The sequence below is a fragment of the Cricetulus griseus genome, chromosome 2 (genome assembly GCF_003668045.3).
Source record: "Cricetulus griseus strain 17A/GY chromosome 2, alternate assembly CriGri-PICRH-1.0, whole genome shotgun sequence".
Classification (NCBI taxonomy): Eukaryota; Metazoa; Chordata; class Mammalia; order Rodentia; family Cricetidae; genus Cricetulus; species Cricetulus griseus.
In genome coordinates, this window is record NC_048595.1 from 171,864,834 (window position 1) to 171,887,996 (window position 23,163).

At 39.7% G+C, this 23,163-nt stretch overlaps 1 protein-coding gene across 3 annotated transcripts in view; it reads left to right on the top strand.

Annotated features, from left to right (window-relative positions):
- The window catches only part of Spire1 (spire type actin nucleation factor 1), a 115,862-nt gene that overhangs the window by 65,342 nt on the left and 27,357 nt on the right, over positions 1 to 23,163 (top strand). For all 3 annotated transcript variants that reach the window (XM_027402697.2, XM_027402695.2, XM_027402696.2), the window contains exons 5-8: positions 13,304 to 13,381; positions 18,501 to 18,665; positions 19,474 to 19,560; positions 21,066 to 21,195. In XM_027402697.2, coding sequence (XP_027258498.1) covers positions 13,304 to 13,381; positions 18,501 to 18,665; positions 19,474 to 19,560; positions 21,066 to 21,195 — 460 coding nt within the window. The remainder of the gene's footprint in view (positions 1 to 13,303; positions 13,382 to 18,500; positions 18,666 to 19,473; positions 19,561 to 21,065; positions 21,196 to 23,163) is intronic.

Consider the following 23,163-nt stretch of genomic DNA (forward strand, 5'->3'; position numbering starts at 1 on the left):
TTAGAAAAATCAATTGGTTTTATTATTGCAGCATGCACTGACATTCTTGTCTCCATGGTGAAAGGCTGCCCCTTATTTGCATCTGCTTCTCCAGTATACCAGAAGTGTATTACTGTAGGAAAAGACTCAGTTTACCAGAGAAATAGATCTTTCAGAAGGAACTTTGTGCTGTAACCCCAGCATTTGTGGGGTAGAGGCAGGAGGAGCAGGAGTTCAGGGTTATCCTCTGCTACATAATGAATTAAAGGCCAACTTGAACCACATGAGTCCTTGTCTGAAACAAACAAAAGTAGAAGCTTTGTTTTGAAAAAGAACTCATTTTCAGTTTGTAATTTTAGATACTGATACTAACACTGACCCATTTTTAAAGTCTCTATGGGTAAATTAAATTCTATTTCTATTATGTATGTGTGGACCACATTTTCTTTATCCATTTATCTGTTGATGGGCATCCAGGTTAATTCATAACTTTGCTGTTGTGATTAGTGCCGTGGTAAATGTAGATGTGCAAGTGTCTGTATTGTGTTGCATTTAATTCTCTGTGCTATGTATCTGGGAGTGTTACAGTAAAATCATATGGTAATTCTATTCTTAGTTTTCCCCGAGGAACTTCCATACTGATTTCCATATTGGCTGAACTAATTTACATCCCCATCGACAATGTATAAGGATTCCTTTCTGCCTTGTCCTTGTTTCTGCCATAAAGAAGACATGACATTAGGCAACTCTTTTTTAAGTACCTGTCCTGTGTCAGGGAGTTGTTTCTCTACTTCTCAATAAACTATGTTTGCTTGTCCTTTTAAAAAGAAGAAAGAAATTGGTCTGGTAAGATAGCTCAGTCTGTAAAATACTTGTTTCACAAGTATGGGGACCAGAGTTCAGTCTTAAAAACCTGTGTAAAAGACTGACATGGTGCATAGCTTATAATCTCAGTGATAGGGAGATAGAGACAGGAGGATTCCTGGAACTTACTGGCTAGCCGGCCTAGCCATATGTAACCAGGAGCTAATTATGTATGGTAAAATAATTCAGATTCACAGAGACAAGTATCCCATATATCCTCTCATATATAGAATTTAGAATGGGAAGAAAAAAGAAGTGAAAGTAAAGGGAAGCCAAGCATGGTGGCACATGCTAGTAATTCCAGCACTGGGAAAGCTGAGACAAAAATGTTGTTGTAGGTTCGAAGCCAGCCTGGACTACATTGCTAATACTAGGCCAGCCAGAAGCTACCAAGCAAGACGCTGGGGACTTGTATAAAAATATCATAATGAAACCCACTTATTTATAATAATTAATTGCTGGGTTTTTTGGTTGTTGTTTTGCAACAGTCTCACTGTGTAGTCCTAGCTGGCCTAGAACTTGCTCTTAAGGCTAGGCCAACCTTGAATTCACTGAGATAATCTTGCCTACGCCTCCCTGCCATGCCTGGCTAATTTTAATTTTTAAAAAGTTCCTTTACTGTTGTTGAATCATATTCTACCATTCATTAGTCATGTGACTGCTTAAATAAGATGGCCTGTGTTAGATACCCCTCCCCCACTTTCTCTTTCTTCCTTTCCCTTTGTCTCTCCCTCACTGTTTCTCACTGCCTGATGCAAGACTCTGTCTATGGGTTTATTCTCTCTCTTTCCTAGTGTCTTTATTTCTCCCTCTATCTGTGGTTCTTTGTCTCTGCCTGTTTTGTCTTTCTTATACTGTCCATTATTGTCTGTTTCTGTTTTGCTGTCTGAAGGAGGATTCTTCTGGCTGTTGCCTACTATATGAGACCACCGGCATTTCTTACCTGGGTTATAGCTCTAGTAGCTTCACCAGTCTTGTCTTTGTGTCCTCAGATTCCAGTTGGAAACTAGAATGATCCTGTTGAAGTATAAACCAGATCACAGCACTCCTGGCTCAACCCTTCACTTCTCAAAGGGCTTGAAGTCGAGCCAAGGTCTTTAAGGCCTGTGGGAGGGGAAAGGAGTAGGTGTGCATAGGTGACTTCAGAAATGTTCATGGCAAGAGGGAGCCCTCCAGATACATCCTGAGAAAACAGGTTGGTTTTGACCAGGCTGGCCCCACCTGTCTTTGGGTCTCAAGGTCTCTGAGTGTAGCAGAGAAGTCTTCATGAACTAACACATCCCCCTCATCTCATGGCAGGCTAGCTGCCATGATCTCTTTAACACCCCAAAGCTCCCTCCTTTTATCTGTAGCCTTCTGTGTAGGCCTCTTGGCTGCCTGGATTCAGCCGTGTCCCTAGAACTGCCGTCAGTAAGCTCAGTAAAGGGGACTTGGACTTCAGGGTCCCAGTCTTACATAAGAAGAATACTCCTACTTAACCACCTAGAAAAGCTGATAGAAGAGGAAAGACATGAAGTTATAGCACTTTCACTTCCAGGCTAGTGGCTCCTCTTTCGGTCATTCCTCTATCTGGTTTCTATCTAACAAATTGCTGTCTCCACTCCATTCAAGTAGAGTTTTTCCTGCTCACTCATGTCTGACATCAGAGAAGGGACAGTTAGATTTGCAAAGGTTCATGAAGTCATGAAGCCTGTGAAGAAAGATGGAGTAGCATGACTTTATCATGCTGAACTCACTAAACAAGCATCCTTAGTTCTGTATCAGTACACAGAGACATTTTAAGTGTGTGTTCAAACTCTTGCATGTTTTTCTTTATATTTGTAAGGTTTTAACTCTCAAGTACATGCCCAGTAAAATTTATGAGATTATTATAACCTATACTTTATATAACACTTTATATTACATTTTAAATTTGAGGCAGTTTTTAGAAATAAGTAATTCAGAATTATAGATATAAATGTGTTGATCAAATTTTAGAATGTCGAAGATCTTCATAGAAACCATAGATTTAACTTTTTTTTTTTTGGCTTTTTGGCTTTTTGAGACAGGTTTCTCTGTGTAGCTTTGGAGCCTATCCTGGCACTTGCTCTGGAGACCAGGCTGGCCTCGAACTCACAGAGATCTGCCTGCCTCTGCCTCCCCGAGTGCTGGGATTAAAGGCATGCACCACCAACACTTGGCCATAGAATTAACTTTTAAATTGGTGAGTTAACTACAACACTCAGTATGGACATTGCTTACAGTTTGACACTAAAAATACAGTGCCTAGCCAGGTGGTGGTGGTGCACGCCTTTAGTCCCAGCACTCGAGAGGCAGAAGCAGGCAGATCTCTGTGAGTTCGAGACCAGCCTGGTCTACAAGAGCTAGTTCCAGGACAGCCTCCAAAGCCACCCTGTCTTGAAAAAAAAAGAAAAAAGAAAAAACAGTGCCTTCTTTTACAACCTAGTGGTAGATAAATCCCATAAAGGAGAAATTTATTTCCTGAAAGGCGGGGGGGGGGGGTGGCGAGCAAGGTGGGGAACAAAATTAAATGAACAGACAGGACCAACAATGGAGTGTTACGAATTATTATTTGCTTTTTAAATTTTTTAATTGATGAGGGTGGGACACTGAGGCAGGAGAATTGCAAATTCAAGGCCTTTCTGTACTAAACAGTAAGTTTAAGGTCATTTTAGCAAGATCTTATCTGAAAAATAAAAATGGGGTATATCTTGGTGGGTGCATGAATGGCCCGGTGTTTGTTCCACAGAAATAACAGAAAACTTTGCAAGTTGTGTAAAATAGTTCTAGGTTTTGTAAGAAATCCTGTTTCAGTGAATAAATAAATAAGGTAGAGAGTGATAGAGGAAGACATCATCATCAGACTCTGGCCTCCACATATGTGTACGTACACACACACACACACACACACACACACACACACACACACACACACACACACACACACACACACACACACACACACACACACACACACACACACACACACACACACACACACACACACACACACACACACACACACACACACACACACACACACACACACACACACACACACACACACACAGAAAATGGAGGGAGCCTGAGATGAGAAACCAGGGCAAGAAGGAAGTTTCTGTCAACCCCAGTGTGAGAAGCAATGGAGGAACTGGGAATTATGGTGAAAGTCTGACAGGATGCAGCAACTGTTTCTAGTTAGGCATGCTAGTGAAGGAAGGAGGTACTGGATGAAGAAAACCAGGGACTTGGGCACAATTTCATTCTCAAAGCAGTTACTTAATGTACATCCTAGGTAACAGGTGCTACATTTAGTCATCTGTTTCTCACTTAGTCTATGCTAGATACCATTCTAAGGTATCTGTGCACATTAGTTTATTCAGTCATCACAGAAGGCCATGTGTTAAGTACTCTTGCTATTTCCTTTTTCCTTGTAGGTACAGTGGTAACAAGATTAATTTGGACATCCTCCCAGCACTTTAGGCAGGTGTGATGGTCTAGGAATCAGCCCAGCACAGTGTAAGAAAGAAAGCTGTGTTGTGTAGGGAGCTATTCAAGACAGAGGGCTTGAACTGCATTCCAGAACTGACTTTGGCCTGAAGCTAGAATGCTGCTGAGCAAAGTGGTGAATGGAAGCAGCCCAAGTGAGGACTAGGAGACAAGGGCAGGAAGATGAGTTTGGTTTCCAGCACTGGCCTCTGGTGGCTCACAGCCACCTGTAACTCTAGCACTGGGGATATCTGACACTGCTGGCCTCTGTGGGCAAACACTCATGTGCACATATCCACACAAAGTAGATATAGTTGAAAGTAAGATAATTTTTTTTAAAAAAGGATAACGATTCTACTCAAATTAGATAAAAAGCTAGAATTTAGATTTATGTTTCTCAGCTTTTGACCCATAATTCTTTTGTATTTTAAAGATTTATCTTATTTTTATTGTGCCTACATGTTTATAAGTACGTCATATGTGTGCAGTCCCTATAAAACACAGAAGAAGGCATCAGATCCTCTGGAACTGGAGGTACAGATAGTTTTGAGCTATACTCTGGGTGCTGGGAACCAAATGCAGGTAAGAGCAGCAAGTGCTGAGCCATCTCTCTAGCCCCAATCCATAATTTTTACTCTCATAGAACTCATGAAAGGGCCGGGGGTTTGCCTTTAAAGGTGCATGCCTTTAATCCCAGCACTCAGGAGGCAAAGGCAGAGGCAGGTGGATCTCTGTGAGTTCGAGGTCAGCCTGGTCTCCAGAGTGAGTGCCAGGATAGGCTCCAAAGCTACACAGAAAAACTCTGTCTCAAAAAAAAAAAAAAAAAGAACTCATGAAAGGAGCCTGAAACTGTATCTTCTTTAGCTTCTTTCCCCCTCCTTCTCTTTTAACTTTTCTCTCTCATCTTGATTGGAGGATGTCAAGTGTCCTGCTCTATCACTCCCCAATGTATGCCCTTAAGAAGGGATCTCTCCCTGAACCTGGAGCTGAGTTGGTAGCCAGCAAGCCCCAGCAGCCCTCCGCCTGTGACCTCCTACAATGCTGAAGTTACAGGCATATACACTACTGTACCCAGCTTTTTATGTGAGTTCTAGGGATTTGAACTCAGATCTTCATGCTTCACCAACAAGTGTTTTTACCCATTGGTCCATCCCTTACTCCAAGGATATGTATTTTTAAAGTATTTATTTATTGGTTTTAACTTTATGAATTAGAAAATGTAAATGAGGATATAATAGTTTCATTATTGAAAAGAGCAATGTTTAAATTGCTCACCTTTGGCTTTCTGATCTGTTATACTGAAAATTAAAGACTTTTTTGGTCTTTCATATCTCCGATTTTTTCTACAATTGTCCTAAAGAAGGAGGCACTTTTCTCCTGGGTCAATACTGATAGCTAATGCTGCTTTAAGGTGGGCTTATTCAGGGTTGAGAACGACCTTAGTTCAGACCCCAGCGTTCATTCAGTCACAGTGGTGTGTGCCTTTAATACTAGAACTAGGTAGGTAGAGACAGGATGATCCCTTGGGCTCGTCAGTCAGCTACTGTGGCCAAATTGGTGAGCTCCAGGTTCAATAAGAGACCTTGTCTCAAACAACGAGGAGAGTGATGGAGGAAGATACAAGCTATTGATCCATGGTCCTACACACACACACACACACACACACACACACACACACACACACATCCACATGCACCCTCATGCACATGTGCACATACCCAGCATGCACACCCTCCACAAATAATAGCATTATTCTAATGGCTTAACTTTCAATTGTTGTCTATCAAGTTCTTCCAAATGACTTAATGTTCCCCTATGTTTAACAAAACACTCGGGACGCAGAGGCAGGCAGATCTCTGTGAGTTTGAGGCCAGCCTGGTCTACAAAGTAAGTTCCAGGACAGCCTCCAAAGCTGCAGAGAAACCCTGTCTTGAAAATCAAAAAACAAAACAAAACAAAAATGACTCTGTATACATTTTTCAGAATATTGTAACTACATTTTATACTCTGATCACAGTTATTACTGAGAACCTTTACTGAGTGACTTATATGTATTATTTTACTTAGTCCTATGTAAGAAATCATGACTTCATGATGAAATCTTTGATCTCAGTTTATCTTGAATATGACTTTGACTAAAATATCTTTCTTAAAACAGAATTTAATTTGCATATATGAAATGCTCTAGGAGAGCATTTTTTGCAATTCACTCAGTTGTTATGAAATGGTTTTTGATACTGTAACTACGTTTTAAAATTTGAAAGTTGGCTTTTCTGAAAGTCAGTGTAAATGCTTCCAGTCCACTGTCGCTTGTCAACCAAACAGGCAGCTCCAGCTGTGTGGCTGTATAGACTCCATGATAGCTCACACTGAGATGCTTGCTTGTGAGATCCAGAGAAACAAAGCCACAGACCTCAGTCTCTCATACCGAAGAGCATTTTAATCAGCTTTCTCCCTCTCCTTGTGTGTCCCTCCCTCCAGCCTGTTCTCAACACCTCTAGCCATACAACTGTGGCATTTAAATTTGCTGGAAATGTATTCCTGCTCCTAAAATGGGTTTATATCCCTGCAAATGGTGAACATAACACTTTTTGACAGACAGAATCACCACAGTATGTCTATGTGAATGGTAGCCATTTGTTCGTTTTAATTAGCTCATTTCATCATTTGTAACCTTTGAGGTCCTTGTTGCTGCCTGTGTTTTTTTCTTTTGTTGTAAATGTTGGTGTACATGAGAATGCTCACAACATTTGCCTTAACATTTAAATAGTCTGTATCCAGAGTGTGCTTGTTCTTATCATTATTTTCTCACTTTAAAAGTGTTTCACAAGAACATTTTACATGAAAGATCTCTTACAAGAGCTAATGCACAGAGAAAGTGACACATGGGTTAAAATTATTACTAAGATGAGAAAAATAGTGGTCTTTAAAAAGAAGAGACACTTAATCAAAAGGAGGCATTTGCATAAGAGGTTATATTGAACCTATTGAGATGAATTGTACTCTGAGCATTTGGTGTGTATGTTGACTTACGAAGTACATTTTTGAAGATGCCAATAACCAATATGCTGGCATGGAGATACTCTAGTTGGTAGCTGAGAATGGTTTCACCAGAAAGGGAAGAGTTAATTGGCGTGTGTGTATTCCCAATTAGAGCTTTCTCACCACGTTCCAAGCATAGGCCAGCATCTGTCATTACGTTTGTGCAAGAAAAAATTCATTCAAAAGCTAAAATAGAATCAGCAAGAGGACAGAAGCTCAGCTCTGAAACAAGATACACTTGTAGTTTATTTTCAAATAATTCAATTTCTTTTGTTATTAGAAAACCAGAAGTTTTTGTCACATATTTGGTCAGGTTTGTACAGTTGTAGCATTTATAGACTTACAACAATTTTAATTATTTGTTTCAAGTCAGGATTTTAGTTTCATGAAGAGATTAGAAAGAGGTGTCATCTGAAACAAATCTGCTCAGAATGAAATATTGTGGAGGTGAAATGTGAATTCATAATTAGATCCCTGCATGCACTCAGCAGCTCATACATACATACATACATTCCACTTGTGAATTCATAATTAGATCCCTGCATACACCCACCTCTAGTAATTTATTATTTATGATATATTAAAACTTGACTGAGGATTCAGAAAAAGCAAAGTCAGCCTCAAGCTATAGAGATCAGGCAGTGGTGATACACACCTTTAATCCCAGCAACCAGATCATAATTAGATCACTGCATGTACTCATGGGCTCATACATACATACATACATACATACATACATACATACATACATACATACATACTACCCACTTGGCTACTAAGTCTCTGCATGTGAACCTGGCTTCATCCTTTAACAAAATCTAAGAGTTCTTCGGGGTTTTGTTTGGGGGGAGTTGTTTTGTTTGGTTTTTGGAAATAGGGTTTCTCTGTGTAGCCCTCTGGCTGTCCTGGAACTTGCTTTTTAGACCAAGCTGGCCTTGAATTTACAGAGATCTACCTGCCTCTGCCTCTAGAGTGCTGGGATTAAAGGCATGTGCCATCACCATCCTGCTAAAATCTAAGAGTTCTTATTATGCCTATTCTACAGATGACAAAATCAATTGAGGATTAGAGCAGTTAGCTAAGGCATGAGTAGACAGCTAGAAAGCATCTGATAACCAAGTGTGCTACTATGTAGAAAAGTTAAGATGTTTGTGGCCATTCATTTAAATTACCTTTAATATTGTAAAGAATGGGTTATCTTAGTAGTAGGGAGGTAGGAATTTGAGCCAGTGAAGTAAAGGCAAGGAGTATAAAGATCTATATTAGTCAGAAATGTGTAAGAGAATAATAAAAGAGGTGGACAATTGAGCTATGGCAGGATTTATAGCAACAGAGTTTGGAGTACATATATCTAGTTACTGCTTCTCATGCCATTCCACCATGTGACTAAAAGTCATAGAAGTTGGTATTTCTGGAATTATGTGAGCATATTAAATCCTGACTTTCAGTCAAGCCAGTCCGTTTTGATGCCAGTTGAATCTTACTGACCTGCTTAGTATAGAAATTTAACGAAACAATGGGTTCTTTTCTTGATGCCTGCAAAGGCAATAAGTACAACTTGAAGGTCAAAGAACAGAGGGAGGTTTATTACCTGCAGCCAGCCAGGAGAGCACTGTAGTTGTTCCAGAAGCAGTGAGTGCCTTTCAGACAAAGGAAGCATGGGGATTTTATTCAGGATTTTGTACATGCTTAGGTACAAAAGCACTTGGGGTGGACACAGTCCTGAGCATACTACATTAAGAAGTACACTAGTGAGCGTGTTGAGTTTAGGAAGGGAAGATGGTGGATGCATCTGGGCACCTGTTTAGCGCAGTCCTGAGTCACATACACACCATGTTAAAGTAAGTGATGGGCAAGAACACTCTGGGTGTGTTTAACTTACAGAAAGATGGCAGGCAAGAATTCTTATGAGCACACTTAACTTTTTCCAAGCAGTCTTCAGCTGAGACAAAAGAAAAAGATACTGTGAAGGTGTGTCACATGCAAGTTTGCCCTTGAGCTGGCCTCATGAACTGCTGACATAATTACTTCAAACCTCTATGGGTCTTAGAAACAAATTTCTTTTTCTTATTTACTTATTATCTCTTTGGCTGAATATAACACTGATAACCTAGTATGAGCACAAGTTAAGTATTTCCTGAACAGGCACATATGTCTCTACCACCAACTCTCCCATAGGATTTTGAATTTAAAGGACAGAGATTTCTTCTGAATAATAATTTTCCCTCAGATTGAATTTTTTCCAGTTAAAGTTGATTTATTAAAGAGCTATTAAGGAAATTTAAGCACTAATAATATAATATCACATTCTTGCTTTAAAGTGTCTGTATTAGCTGGGTGGTGGTGGCGTACACCTTTAATCCCAGCACTCGGAGGCAAAGGCGGATCTCTGTGAGTTCGAGACCAGCCTGGTCTACAAGAGGTAGTGCCAAGACAGCCTCCAAAGCCACAGAGAAACCCTGTCTTGATAAAACAAACAAAACAAATAGTGTCTTTATTTATTGAACAAATGCTCAGTGCCAACCTTGTACAAAGCACTGTTCTACATATTTGAGAATTCTATCATTGAACAAAGTAAACTTTAAAAACTGCTGCTCTTATTGTAGGAGGTAGACAGAAAATACACAAACCAGTATATCATACAGACTTTTAAGATCAGGATATTCTTTGAAAACAGTGTACACTAGGCTAAGTGCTAGAGGCCAGGGGCTGGGCCATTGAGAAAGAATCTGAAGCACAGGGAAAGCTTTGCTTGGTGGGTATCTGAGGTGATTACTGGACACAGAGAGGGCCCTCATCTGGGCCTGAAAGGCTGGCATGGCCTGGAACAGTAGGAAATCAGCTCCTTCCCATTCAGTGGGCTGGACAGTGCTGTTTCCCTAGACTCTTAGTCTGTAAGGTGTGGTCCCAGGCAGCCCAGAAGCAGTTTTTCTCCTAGCTCCATTTTCTTCTACCATTGTAATTTAAGAGCCTGGAAGATTCTTCCAATCAATAGAATAGCATATACTCTCAGGCATTAATTCTTTTTGCATAGAACATCAATAACATCTAGGAAACCAGATGGAGGGTTTCGGCCTGTGTGTGGGTTCCTCCCCACTCAGTTGTGATTTTGATACTTCATGAAGATTGTGCATTGGTTTGAATCATCAGAGGTTTATTATTATTATTATTATTATTATTATTATTATTATTATTATTATTGTTCCTAATTTCTAGGGGAAAAAAAAAAAAGAGCAGGGATTTTGAGTATCAGAATTACTGTTTACCAGATTGGTACATCTTAAATGATAGACTGTTGAAGAATCCTGATTTAGTAATAATGATCCCTGTTCAGATTTTGATGTGAGGTCATGCCGATTTTTGCAAAGACCATTTAGTAATCATGAATTTTATTCTCTTTCCATGTGTTGTTAGAATCCTTTTTTTCTTGGGGGTGGGGGTTGAGACAGGGTTTCTTTGTGGCTTTCTTGAACTCACTGAGATCCGCCTGCCTCTGCCTCCCAAGTGCTGGGATTAAAGGGGTGCGCCACCACCACCCAGCTGTGTTATTAGAATTCTTAAGTATTTGTGAAGGTTCCTTTTAACAAAATAAGTAGAACTTATTTTGTTCCTTTTAACAAAATAAGTAGACCCAGCTGTTTGATGAGAATTGTCTCAGCCAGGGTTCTTGTCACCCTTGCAAACATACATCTCCCACATATCTGAGAGCCTGGGCTGTCCCTTTGTTTTAGGCCTACTCCACTCATTGCAGAGAGGTCACAGATATGGGATTTAGCCCTTATGAGCCCCACTTCTTCTATAACATGGATTAGGATAGATTTTGGTTGTTTTACACTTACTACTTCTCATTTTCTAGCTGTCATGATTATTGCTCCAGGACGCTATTCTAGGCAATACCAGTAGACAAACACGTTAGGAAGAGCCAGGCTTCAGACGAGTGTAAGGGACTAGAGCTGAGGTAACACAGAAAAAAAATCATCTGCAGGCTTGTGAAATAGCTTTTCTGAAGAGGCTGCAGATGCAAAAATTGAGTATGTTTTAAATTTTGATATGTCCTGTGGTATGATGAATTATGGTTTATTATACTTAGGAGGTACAGGGAATTATGCTGGGTATCTTTTCTGTGCCAAGCAGTGTGCCAGTAATTCAATGTGTCACTTCTTTAATACTTAGAGTAGAGGGGTAGATAGTGATACTTTTATAAGTGAACAGAAGACCCAGATTGGGTAACTTTGACAAGACCACAACCTGAAGAATGGCACATACCTTATTTCAGCATCTCAGAAGGAATCTTGACTTCTAAAGAAAATTGGGTAAACACAGTCTGAAATAACTGGAAATGGGTTGAGTTGGGTTTTTTTTCCCCCCTTCCGTTTTCCCCTAGGGATAGAAGAAACAATGCATTATTTGCATCACATTTTCAGTGTTCAGAGTAATTGTTCTTTATTCTGTATTAACATTTCTTTATTAGTGTATTAAAAAAAAACTGGTGATGTTATCCTTGTTTTGCAGATGGATAATATGAGATATTAGGAAGCTAAAAATAAAGTTTGGAAATGTTTTGTTTACAATGTCATATAAAACAAGTTAAGTTTCATATAGTACATTTAAATCTAATCTGTGAGCAAGCAGGCAAATAATTCAGTCAAAGGTAACATATATTAAGGGTGAATTGTTATTAGTAGGCATGGAATACAGTGCCTTTTTAATTAATTTATAAATATGCTTTTCAGAATTTTTGTTACATTTATTTACTTGTGTGTGTGTGCATACATGCATACCCATGCATGCACATTTCGTATGTGTGGGCATCTGAGGACAACTTGCAGAAGTGAGTTTTCTATTTCCATCATGTGGGTCCTAGAAATCTAACTCAGGTCATTGGACTTGGTGACAAGTACCTTTTATCTATCAAGCCATCTCACTGTCCCATATGTTTTGTTAATCAGTATTTTCTTACAAGTTGCCAATGTTAGGTTGATGCAGTTTAAAAGGCATTTTATCAATTGAAGTTTGTAAATAAATTACTTGATAAATATTGTATTAGTTGCTTTTCTTGTTGCTGGGCAAAATACCTGACGAAAACACCCCAAACAAGGGAGCTTTGTTTCTACTCAGCGTTTAAGGGTGTATATTCATTGTGGCTGGGAGGCATGGCAACAGGAGCAGGAGGCAGAGCTGTTTACATTTCATCCCCAGGAACAGAAAGACAGGGATGCTGCTCTTTTCCCTTTTATTCATCCTGGGACTCCAGCATAGAATGGTATCATTCACATTGAAAGTGGGTCTTTCCACCTCGGTTAACCCAATCTTTAAAAACCACTCTCAGACATGCCCAGAGATTCGTTTCCATGATGATTCTAAATCCTAACAAGTTGACAATCAAGATTAGCCATCACAAATGCATACCGAGCATCCAAAAGTTCCAAAGCTCATACTAACTCTGTGAGTGAACTTCTGCCTCAGAAAGACTAGACAGGAATCACAGACAAGTGTGAACCTAACATGATGCTAAGAACCCATGGATGTAAAGAGGTTTTGTATTAAAGGGGAAGAAAGGAAGGCCTGTCTGAGGAGCTAGTGGTTTAGTTGAACCAACCTGATATCTGCAGAAAAGGGGTGGGCAGTGGAGAAAGGCAGTGTGGAATGGCCAGGCCGGAGACTGCTTTACTAGCTCATGTCAAATGTGGGGCTGTTCTCAGTAAGATTTCAGTAGTCAAGAAAAGAAGAGAGTGTAAGTTAAAAAAAAAAAAATAAAATTTAAAAAAGAAGAAATAATTACCCATGAGCTTTAATGAACTATTGTCTTCACTGATACTTCTGTCTATATTTTCTCTAAAGATAACTTTTTGGAGTTATAACTTGCTTATAAGAAAGTAGCTTAATATAATTTTCCATAATTATTTTTTAATTTTATTTTAACTGGTAGAATCTTAAGAAGATTCAAGAAATGGAAAAGACCGATGAATCTAGCACAGATCTGGAGGACCTGAAAAATGCGGACTGGGTAAGGAAACTGGATATGTTTTCTGATCAGTTTAGCTTTTAAAAAGTTTGATTTTTTTAAAAAATACTGGTTATTTAGGACTAAAGAATGAATTAGTGCATAAATTTGAATGCTTGACTTTACAAGTGAATAAATATTTTCATTATAAAAGCTTGTTATTTTGAAAGAATGCTCCCATTGTGTCTGGAAATGTTGTTATTAATATTTATAATTATAAATACCTTAAATAATATTCATTACTCAGAACAAAAGCTGGGTCAGGATGCTGTGTGGGACCAGCAGTGGTGCATTTTTTTAATCCAATGAGCATTTACGGGGTTAGAGACCTATGGATGCAGAATGAGGCAAATGGAGTCTCTGCCTTCCATACATAGCACAGTCTAGACTAGAGGAGATATTTTCTGAAACAGATGATGATGGTGTTTTCATAAGACACACTTGAGTGTCCACTCCTTTTCAGGCACCATATTATATCCTGTAGACACTGACAGTCCCTGCTCTCAGATATGGCAGTCTTGGGCACAGGACATGGGCATCAGAAAGTGCTAAGTAGAGCATCCCCAGGTATCAAGGGAGGCAGGCACACGTTAGGATTCTGAATTGTGAGAGTAAAGATAGTGGATCAGGGGCTGGAGAGATGGGTCAGCAGTTGAAATCACTTACTTAGTGCTTTTGCAGAGGACACAGGTTCAGTTCCCAGCACAACAGGGCAACTCAAGAACTCCCGTTCCAGATCAGATGTCCTTGTGGCTCCTGAGGGCTCCTACCCACACAGTGCACATAAACTTTCTCAGGTTCACACACAGATAAATTAAAATCTTTTTTAAAAGGATAGTATTGGTATTAAGTAAAAAACTCTTTAAAATAGATGCAGATTTGAGAACTGTGAATAAGTTCCCTTGACCATATTAGTTTTTGTTTGCCATATTCCTTCTTAACATCTTTATTGAGGGTACAATAGACATAATAAGGTATATGTGCTTAAAATGTACAGTGTAGCAAGTTTTGACACACTGATGAATATATCCATGAGACTATCACCATAATCAAAATAATGATCCTGTCATTCCCCCTGAAATTTCCTCATTTGTTACTCAGCTTCCTGTCTCCTGCTCTCTCCCTTTGCATTGTCTAGAGTTCTATGTAAGTGTGCTGGTTTGTACTGGGCTTCTTTCACTAGGCACAACAGTTTTAAGACTTCATGCAGTAGCCACTTGTATCACTGTTCACTTCCATTTATTACTAAATACTGTTCCACTTTACATAGAAGTCAGTTTATTATTCATTTGTGGATAGTCACTTGGGTTGTTTCTTAGTTTTGTTGTTGTTTTTTTTTTTTTTTTTTTTTTTTTTTTTTTTTTTTTTGAGACCGAGTTTCTCTGTGTAGCCCTGGCTGTTCTGAAACTAGCTATGTAGACCAGGATGGTCTTGAACTCAGAGTGATCCATCTGCCTCTGCCTCCCAAGTACTGGATTAAAAGTGTGAGCCCTCATCCCCTGCTTGGGTCCTTTTTTTTTTTTTTTTGCTTTTCGAGACGGGGGTTTCTCTGTGGCTTTAGAGGCTGTCCTGTAATTAGCTCTTGTAGACCAGGCTGGTCTCGAACTCACATAGATCCACCTGCCTCTGCCTTCCTAGTGCTGATATTAAAGGCGTGCGCCACCACCGCCCGGCTTCTGCTTGGGTCATTTTGTTGATAATACTTAGTTTTTGTTTGTTTGTTTTGTTTTGTTTTGTTTTTTTGAGACAGGGTTCCTTTGTATAGCTTTGGAGCCTATCCTGGCACTCGCTCTGGAGACCAGGCTGGCCTCGAACTCACAGAGATCCGCCTGCCTTTGCCTCCCAAGTGCTGGGATTAAAGGCGTGCGCCACCAACGCCCGGCAATAATACTTAGTTTAAAAGGGATGCCTCTTCGGAGAGGTTAAGAATAGTATTAATCTGGAACATTTTATAATAACATTAAAAAGGAGTGTTGCACTTACTGTCTTTTTTAAATGTTCTTTTGTTAACCTTTAGAATACTTTTCTAATGTGTGTGTGTGTGTGTGTGTGTGTGTGTGTGTGTGTGTGTGTGTTTATGTGCATGTAAGTGCAAGTGCCTGTGGAGTACAAGTGACAACTCCCTGGAACCTCTCAGAGTTACAGACAGTTGTGAGCCAGCTAGCATAGGTGCTGAGACCCAAACTCAGAACAGTAAGCACTCCTAATTTCTGTGCCATTTCTCTACCCCATACATGGTCTTAAAAGCTAGTTTTGCCCAGTGTTGGTGGCACATGCCTTTAATTCCAGACTGTTTTTGTCAGTCTTCCCCAGTCATTGAAGTCAGATAAGTAACTCCAAATATTCTAAAGTTAGCAAACAAAACCGGGCATGGTAGTATACTCCTGTAATCCCAATATTTGGGAAATAGAGTCAGAACTCCAGGGAATTCAAAGTCATCCTTGATGACTTAGCCAGTTGTAGACCATCTTGGCTACTTGATCCTACCCTGGTGTGTGATATGGTTTGGGGTGGGGTGGGGTGTGGAGGGGGACTCTGTGTGTGTGTGTGTGTGTGTGTGTGTGTGTGTGTGTGTGTGTGTGTGTGTGTAGTCTAGCAACAGCTGGGTGTGGTGGCACATGCCTTTAATCCACTCACACAAGAGGCAGAGGCAGGTCAGTTGCTGTGAGTTCAAGGCTAGCTCGGTCTACATAGCAAGTTGCAGTCTAACCCAGTCTACATAGTGAGACCCTGACTCAAAAGTAAACAAAAAACCAATGTGGGTCAGGTGTTATGGTTCAGTGGATAAACTTGCCTTCAAGCCTCTTTGATCCACAGAACCTACACAGAAGTTGTAGAAGTTGTCATTTGACCTCCACAAGCATAGCATGGCACACAGATGCTCATATATATACACACATGTGCACACAAAGTATATAAATAAGTGTAAGTTCTTTTTTGTTTGTTTGTTAAGACAGGGTTTCTCTGTATTGCTTTGGAGCCTGTCCTGGAACTAGCTCTTATATACCAGGCTGGCCTCGAACCCACAGAGATCTGTCTGCCTCTGCCTCCTGAGTGCTGGGATTAAAGGCGTGAACCACCAACACCTGGCTAATGTAAGGTCTTTTTAATTAAAGAGAAAAAGATGGAAAGAGAGAACTTACTTTACAGAGTTGTCTTCTGACTTAGATATGCTCCATGGGGGTGCACACCCACATATACACACGTCACACCTAATAATAATAGTAAAAATCACTTACATTTTGAAAAATAATTAAAACAATAATTCAAACTGCAGCAATCACTGCTCAGATCTTCAGAGCTTTAGGGGGAATTTCTTTTGCTAAATTACCACCTCTTCTCACAGCACCACTCAGGTGAATTATCTAGAAAGAGGAGAGTGAAAAGAAGAGAAAGGGGGAAACGATTATGAAAGGCAGGCCAGCAGGGCTCAGTAGGGAACGGTACTTGATGCCCTGCCTCATGATCTGAGTTCCATCCTCAGATGAGAGTGAAAAAAATATATTAATATATTATAAATGAAAATTGTTTGGAGAAAAGTAATCATTTATTTTATATAGAGAAAATGTTTTGATACTGCAGTTAGAACCTAGAAACTCATACATACAAACCACCTCTATTGGTAAGCTGAGTATGGAAAATTCTTTTTTTAAACTTTATTTACTTATTTTTATTATATATACGTGTTCTGACTGCATGTATGCCTATACACCAGGAGAGGGCACCAGATCTCATAATAGATGGTTGTGAGCCGCCATGTGGTTGTTGGAACCTGAACTCAGGACCTCTGGAAGAGCAGTCAGTGCTCTTAACCACTGAGCCACCTCTCCAGCCCTGGAAAATACTTATGATTTAAAAATAAATACTTTTAGGTAGCTATTGAAGACTTAATTTTGATAAGTTACCTTTTAATTAAATACTGTATTGGTTGACTTTTTACTGAAGTAGACAATGCTAGGTAAGATAGAAAAACAAAGGGGTTAAGAAATAATACACATTTTAGTATGTGTTATACTAAGTATTTTGATGTAATTCTCATTAGAAATCTTGAAGGTGGACAGAGCAACTTATTATTTCTAGATAAAAAAAACTGGTTATAGGATATGTGCTAGATAATATAAGATTGTTATTTTGAGCACTTTATATTTATAAAACACAAGACATGAATTTTTCATTATTATTTATTTCTCATTGATAAGACTAACTCAGGAAGGTGAAGTAGCTGCTGGTGTCAGAAGCTAATAGGAAGTACATGTATCCACCAGCTGTAGGTGCAGCAGTGCTGTGCCCTGACCACAACATAGTCATATGACCAGACTCCCAAGTCAGAGTGTGGGGAATACATGCTTTTCAGTAAGCAGTAGTGTTGAGGACTGTCTTAGGGTTTTTATTGCTGTGAAGAGACACCATGACCATGACAACTATTTGTTTTTAAGATTTTTATTTATTTATTTACTATGTATACAGTGTTCAGCCTTCGTGTATGCTTGGGTGCCAGAATAGGGCACCAGACCTCATTACAGATGGTTGTGAGCCACCATGTGGTTGTTGGGAATTGAACTCAGGACCGCTGAAAGAACAATCAATGCTCTTAACAGCTGAGCCATCTTCCAACCCCAACCACAGCAGCTCCTTTTAAGGAAAACATTTAACTGGGATGGCTGGCTTATAGTTTCAGAGGTGCAGTCCATTATCATCATGGCAAGGAGCATGGCAGCATGCAGGCAGATGTGCTGAAGGAATAGCTGAGAGGCCTACATCTTGCAGGCAACAAGAAGTTGAAGTTACACTTATTTAAGCTTAAGGAAAAGACCTCAAAGTCCACTTCCCAGTGACACACTTCCTCCAGCAAGGTCAAACACACACTCCAACAAAGCCAAAACTCCTAATAGTATCTCTCCCTGTGAGATTATGGGGGCCAATTACATTCAGACTACCACAGGGATATATCTTGAAATGCAGCCTACTGATTTCCTACCCATCCAATGATATTCTAAAATCTAATGTTTTCTTTACTTGGCATTTTAGATCCATGCCTTTCCTTTATTCTCTACGACTGTAACAATTCAGAGAAAACTTGTGGATTTATTTATTGATCACTGTCCATCCTTGGCTCTTTCAGGCACGATTCTGGGTACAGGTGATGAGGGATTTGCGAAACGGGGTAAAACTAAAGAAGGTCCAGCAGCGGCAATACAACCCGTTGCCTATTGAATACCAGCTCACCCCGTATGAGATGCTTATGGACGACATTCGGTGCAGAAGATACACCCTGAGAAAAGTGATGGTGAGCACTCAGGTCGAGACAGAAGGGTTAGGAGTTTGATGTCATTCTTAGCTATATACCAAATAAGACCTTGTCTCAAAACAAAACACCAGAAAAGTGATGTTTGTGTGGATGTTGGAACTTGCAAGACGACTTAACTTTTTTTCATTTTCTCATCTTGTTGTGATGGAAAGAATATTAAAAGCATATGAAAACTATTTAGAAGGATATATTAGTCTGTGTAGAAGCAAAATTCTAAGTATAGGAAAGTCTGATTAAGTTGTATAATATCCGTGGATTTAAAAACTCTTACACACCAGGAAATCCACAGTTAAGGCCTCTGGTTCCGCTGCTAGGTCATACAGCTCCCTTCTTAAACTAGGCACTGACACTCACATGCTGGGCTGGGCTTTACAGTAATTTCTGTTGATGCTTGCTATGGGGCCTAGGTATAGGGCACATGGAAGAAGGGGGTGTTAGGTAGATACCAGTGTAGTTGTCACAGGGGAAGGACCAGGCCTGAGGTGGTAGTTCAACCTGTTTTGTTTAAGTAAACTGGAAGACAAAGCAATGTGTGATGGCACATACCTGTGACCCCAGCACTTTGGATGTAGAGACAGCCAGTTTGGAAGTTCAGGGTTACCTTCCACTGCCTGTGAGTTCAAAACCAGCCTGGGGTACACAAGACCTTATCTAAAAACCTATGGCATAAGAAAGACAGAGTCACACTTGTGCCATCTGGGAAGTCAGGATCTCAGGTACTGAATATACAGTGATGATTCCTCGATTCACGGATCTGTTTTGTTTTTGTGTTTTTGTCTCCTTTTAGGTAAATGGTGACATTCCCCCTCGGTTAAGAAAGAGTGCTCATGAGATCATCCTTGACTTCATCAGATCAAGACCCCCTTTAAATCCAGTATGTAACTTAACACACTCTCCCCAGGGAGGAGGGGGTCTGTACCTCTCTACCAAGCTCTCCCTTAAGAGTATGAAACCTACATGTAAATTAAACTTGACAGCATAGAGACAAACCTTCACTTATTAAATACAGTTATTCAGTATGTTTTCATCAAAACACTCTTAGTCATAGTGCACAGTCTGGCTGAATAACTGCTGTAACAGCTGAAAACTAAACACGTTTCTGGCATGAGTTGCCTTTCCAACTCAAATCATGCTACTACCCTGCTTAGACCACACTCATACTGACCCTATTTTACAGTAAATGTGCACTCACTTTTATGTTAACAGTCTGTCAGCAGGGTTTTTCCTAATGACCATAGAATCAGAATACTGTTCCAAATGCTATTTGTGTTTCTCCTTACTTCTTTTCCTCCTGGCTTAGTAGCCAGCTCCCACCAAACCGTGTCAAGCCTATGTACATAAAGTAACAGCAAGGGCAAAGCAGTGTTCTCCAGTTTGTAGACTATAGTGTAATCAGTTAGCCTTTTAGATCTTTCTGAAAGAAGGGGAAAGTGTTGGTATAGTAGAAAGGGGTCAGATGAACCTCATAGTTCACACTAGCCCCACAGAGAGGGGTCAAATGAACCTTATAGTTCACACTAGCCCCAGCTCAATGGAGCTCTAACCAAGTTAACCTGCCTCTCTCAGCCTCGGTGTCCTCATTAATAGACTGAAGACAATAGTAATCCAGGGCAGTGAATTACAAATGTTGCTTTTAGACAGGTATTATGGTTTGCCCTGTAATGTCAACACTCAAGAGGCTGAGGCTGAGGGGTTGCCACAAGCTTGAGACCAGTATGGACTACAGAATAAGACTGGTTCTCAAAATGACAGTAATAAAGTTAGTTTCCAAAACAGTGGTATAGAGGGGCTAAGTCTATAACTTTAGCAGAACTGATGACTTCAGTTTACCTGCACACATGTGAGCAAATCATGGGGAGACCCAATAGTAATCTCCTATTGCATTAAAAGTCTTGACAGTGGGGCTTGAGAGATAGCTCAGTTGTAAAGGTGCCTGCCACCAAGCCTCATGGTTAAGGGTCTTTGCCCAGGACCTCACAAAGTGGAAGGTGTAATTGTCTGACCTTCACTCATGTGCAAGCACACAAAAAATATTACACACACACACACATTAAAAATTAGAAATATTGATATTGATTAACTTGAATAGTCTTTATTGGGCAACATTACAGTCAGTGAAATACAGTTCATTATTCTGTATTGTATGAATGACTATATTAAGTAAGAATTGGGGCTGGAAAGATGGCTCAGAGGCTAACAGTGTTGGATACTCTTCCAGAGGTCCTGAGTTCAATTTCCAGCAACCACATGGTGGCTCACAATCATCTAAAATGAGATCTGGCATGTTTTTGTATAAATAAATAAATAAATAAATAAATAAATAAATAAATAAATAAATACAGCTAATCAGGTCTCTAACTGTTGGGCTTCCTTTTCAAGGCCTCAGCCAGAAAATTGAAACCAACCCCTCCACGACCACGGAGCCTCCATGAAAGAATATTAGAAGAGATTAAAGCAGAAAGAAAGCTGCGGCCTGTCTCACCAGAAGAAATTAGACGGAGCAAACTAGGTGAGTCCCCGCCAGGAAAGTTGTGTTTATACTTATACACATAAAAGTAACCCACAGAATTCTGAGTCCTTGTCTATAGACTACTCCTCTTTTCTCCTGTGTCTTCCTCTTCCCTCCCCTCCCCTCCTAACTATTGTTCACTTTTGTTGGTACTTGAAATTCATGTGACATGACAGTTCTTTGATGTTGAGCTATATGAGGACATTGTGGTATAACAGCAAGAACACTGCCAATTCTGTGCTGAGGTTTGAGGAGACACTGTTTCCTTTTCTAAGCCTGACTACCTGCAGCAGCAGAAAGGGGGATAAAAGATCTTGCTTCTATTATTTTATTCATTTATTTTGTTTGTTTAGGTTTTTATTTATTTATTTTTGGTTTTTCCAAGACAGAGTTTCTCTGTGTACAGCACTGGCTGTCCTGGCACTTCCTTTGTAGACCAGGCTGACCTTGAACTCCCAGAGATCTGTCTGCCTCTCCCTCCCAAGTTCTGTAAAAACTAAATAAGATTGTGCTAACAAGAGGCAAAAAGAACTTTATAAATTAACGTGTCCCAAGGGATCTAGGTTGTATTAAGGTAATAAAAACTAACCAGGACACCATCCTTGTATGCAGAAATAAATCCCACTTAGTCATGGTATATGGCCTTTTAATGTGCTGTTTGACTTGTTTGATAGCATTTGTTTTCTTTCTTTGTGTTTTAGCTTCAGTGGTCTTCTCTCTTCTGTGTCTTAGAATAGTTTGGAAAAGATTGGAACTAATTCATCTTTCAAGTTTGGTAGAATCATGGATGATGAACTCTAGTCCAGGACTTTTCTTACTGGAGCTTTTTGTTTGTTTTGTCCTTTGAGACAGCATCTCATATAGTTGAGGTGCTCCTCAGATTTACTCTGTAGCTAAGGATGATCTTGATTTAGGTACAGATTTTATAGGTGTGTGCCATCACTCCTGACTGTTTTGTTTGTTTTCCTGAGACAGGGTCTCATTTTGTAGCTGTGATGAAGAAGGGGGATCCCTGAGGTTCACTGGCCAGCCAGTCTAGCCTGATTGGTAAACTTCAGGTGTAGACAGACTTTTCTGTCCCTCCATCCACTCCCCAAATAACCACACAGAGACTTAATACTAACTATAAATGCTCAGCCAATAGCATAAGCTTCTTCTTAACTAGCTCTTATAACGTAAATTAACCCATTTCTATGAATCTAATGTGCTGCCCTGAGACTTGTTTACATTCTTCCCATCCTACTCACTCTGCGGATGAAGGGACAGATGTTTTGACTTGTCAGGTTAAAAAAAAAGCACTTTCACACCTGACGGACAAACAGACGGACTGCCCAGGACCTGATAACATTCTTAAGTATGCAATGGGCAGTTTATTCAAAAGTTAAGTTCATTCTTAACCCCTGAGCCATCTCTCCAGACCTGAGTCCGAGACCAGCCTGGTCTACAGAGCTAGTTCCAGGACAGCCTCCAAAGCCACAGAGAAACCCTGTCTCAAAAAAACAAACAAACAAACAAACAAAGTTACGTTCACGTACCAGAAAAGAGCTCAATAACAAATATTAGTAAACTTGATTAAAGAGTGGTTTGAGAATATGTATTGTTTTATTTGCTTACCTAGCAAGGGAAATCTGAAATATATTTGAGTGTAGAATTGAGTATTTTGGTTTTTTGAGTGGCAGGTATAAAATTATTCTCATCAACACAAAATCCCCCTCCACTTTCCTAAGACATCTAAAAGTCTTAACTTGCACATTGGGATGGATAGTTTAACCTCTTAGTTACTGCCCACCAAATATTATTATTTACAACATACTTACTATTTGGTAGACAAAACTTTTAAATAAAACTGACACTGCATGCAAAAGGAATGTTATCACTCCTTGGGAGATAAGATTCATATTTTTTCTCTTTATCTTGTTTTTCATTTTTGGTGTATTTTTTAAAATGTTATTTTTTCTTTGTATTTTT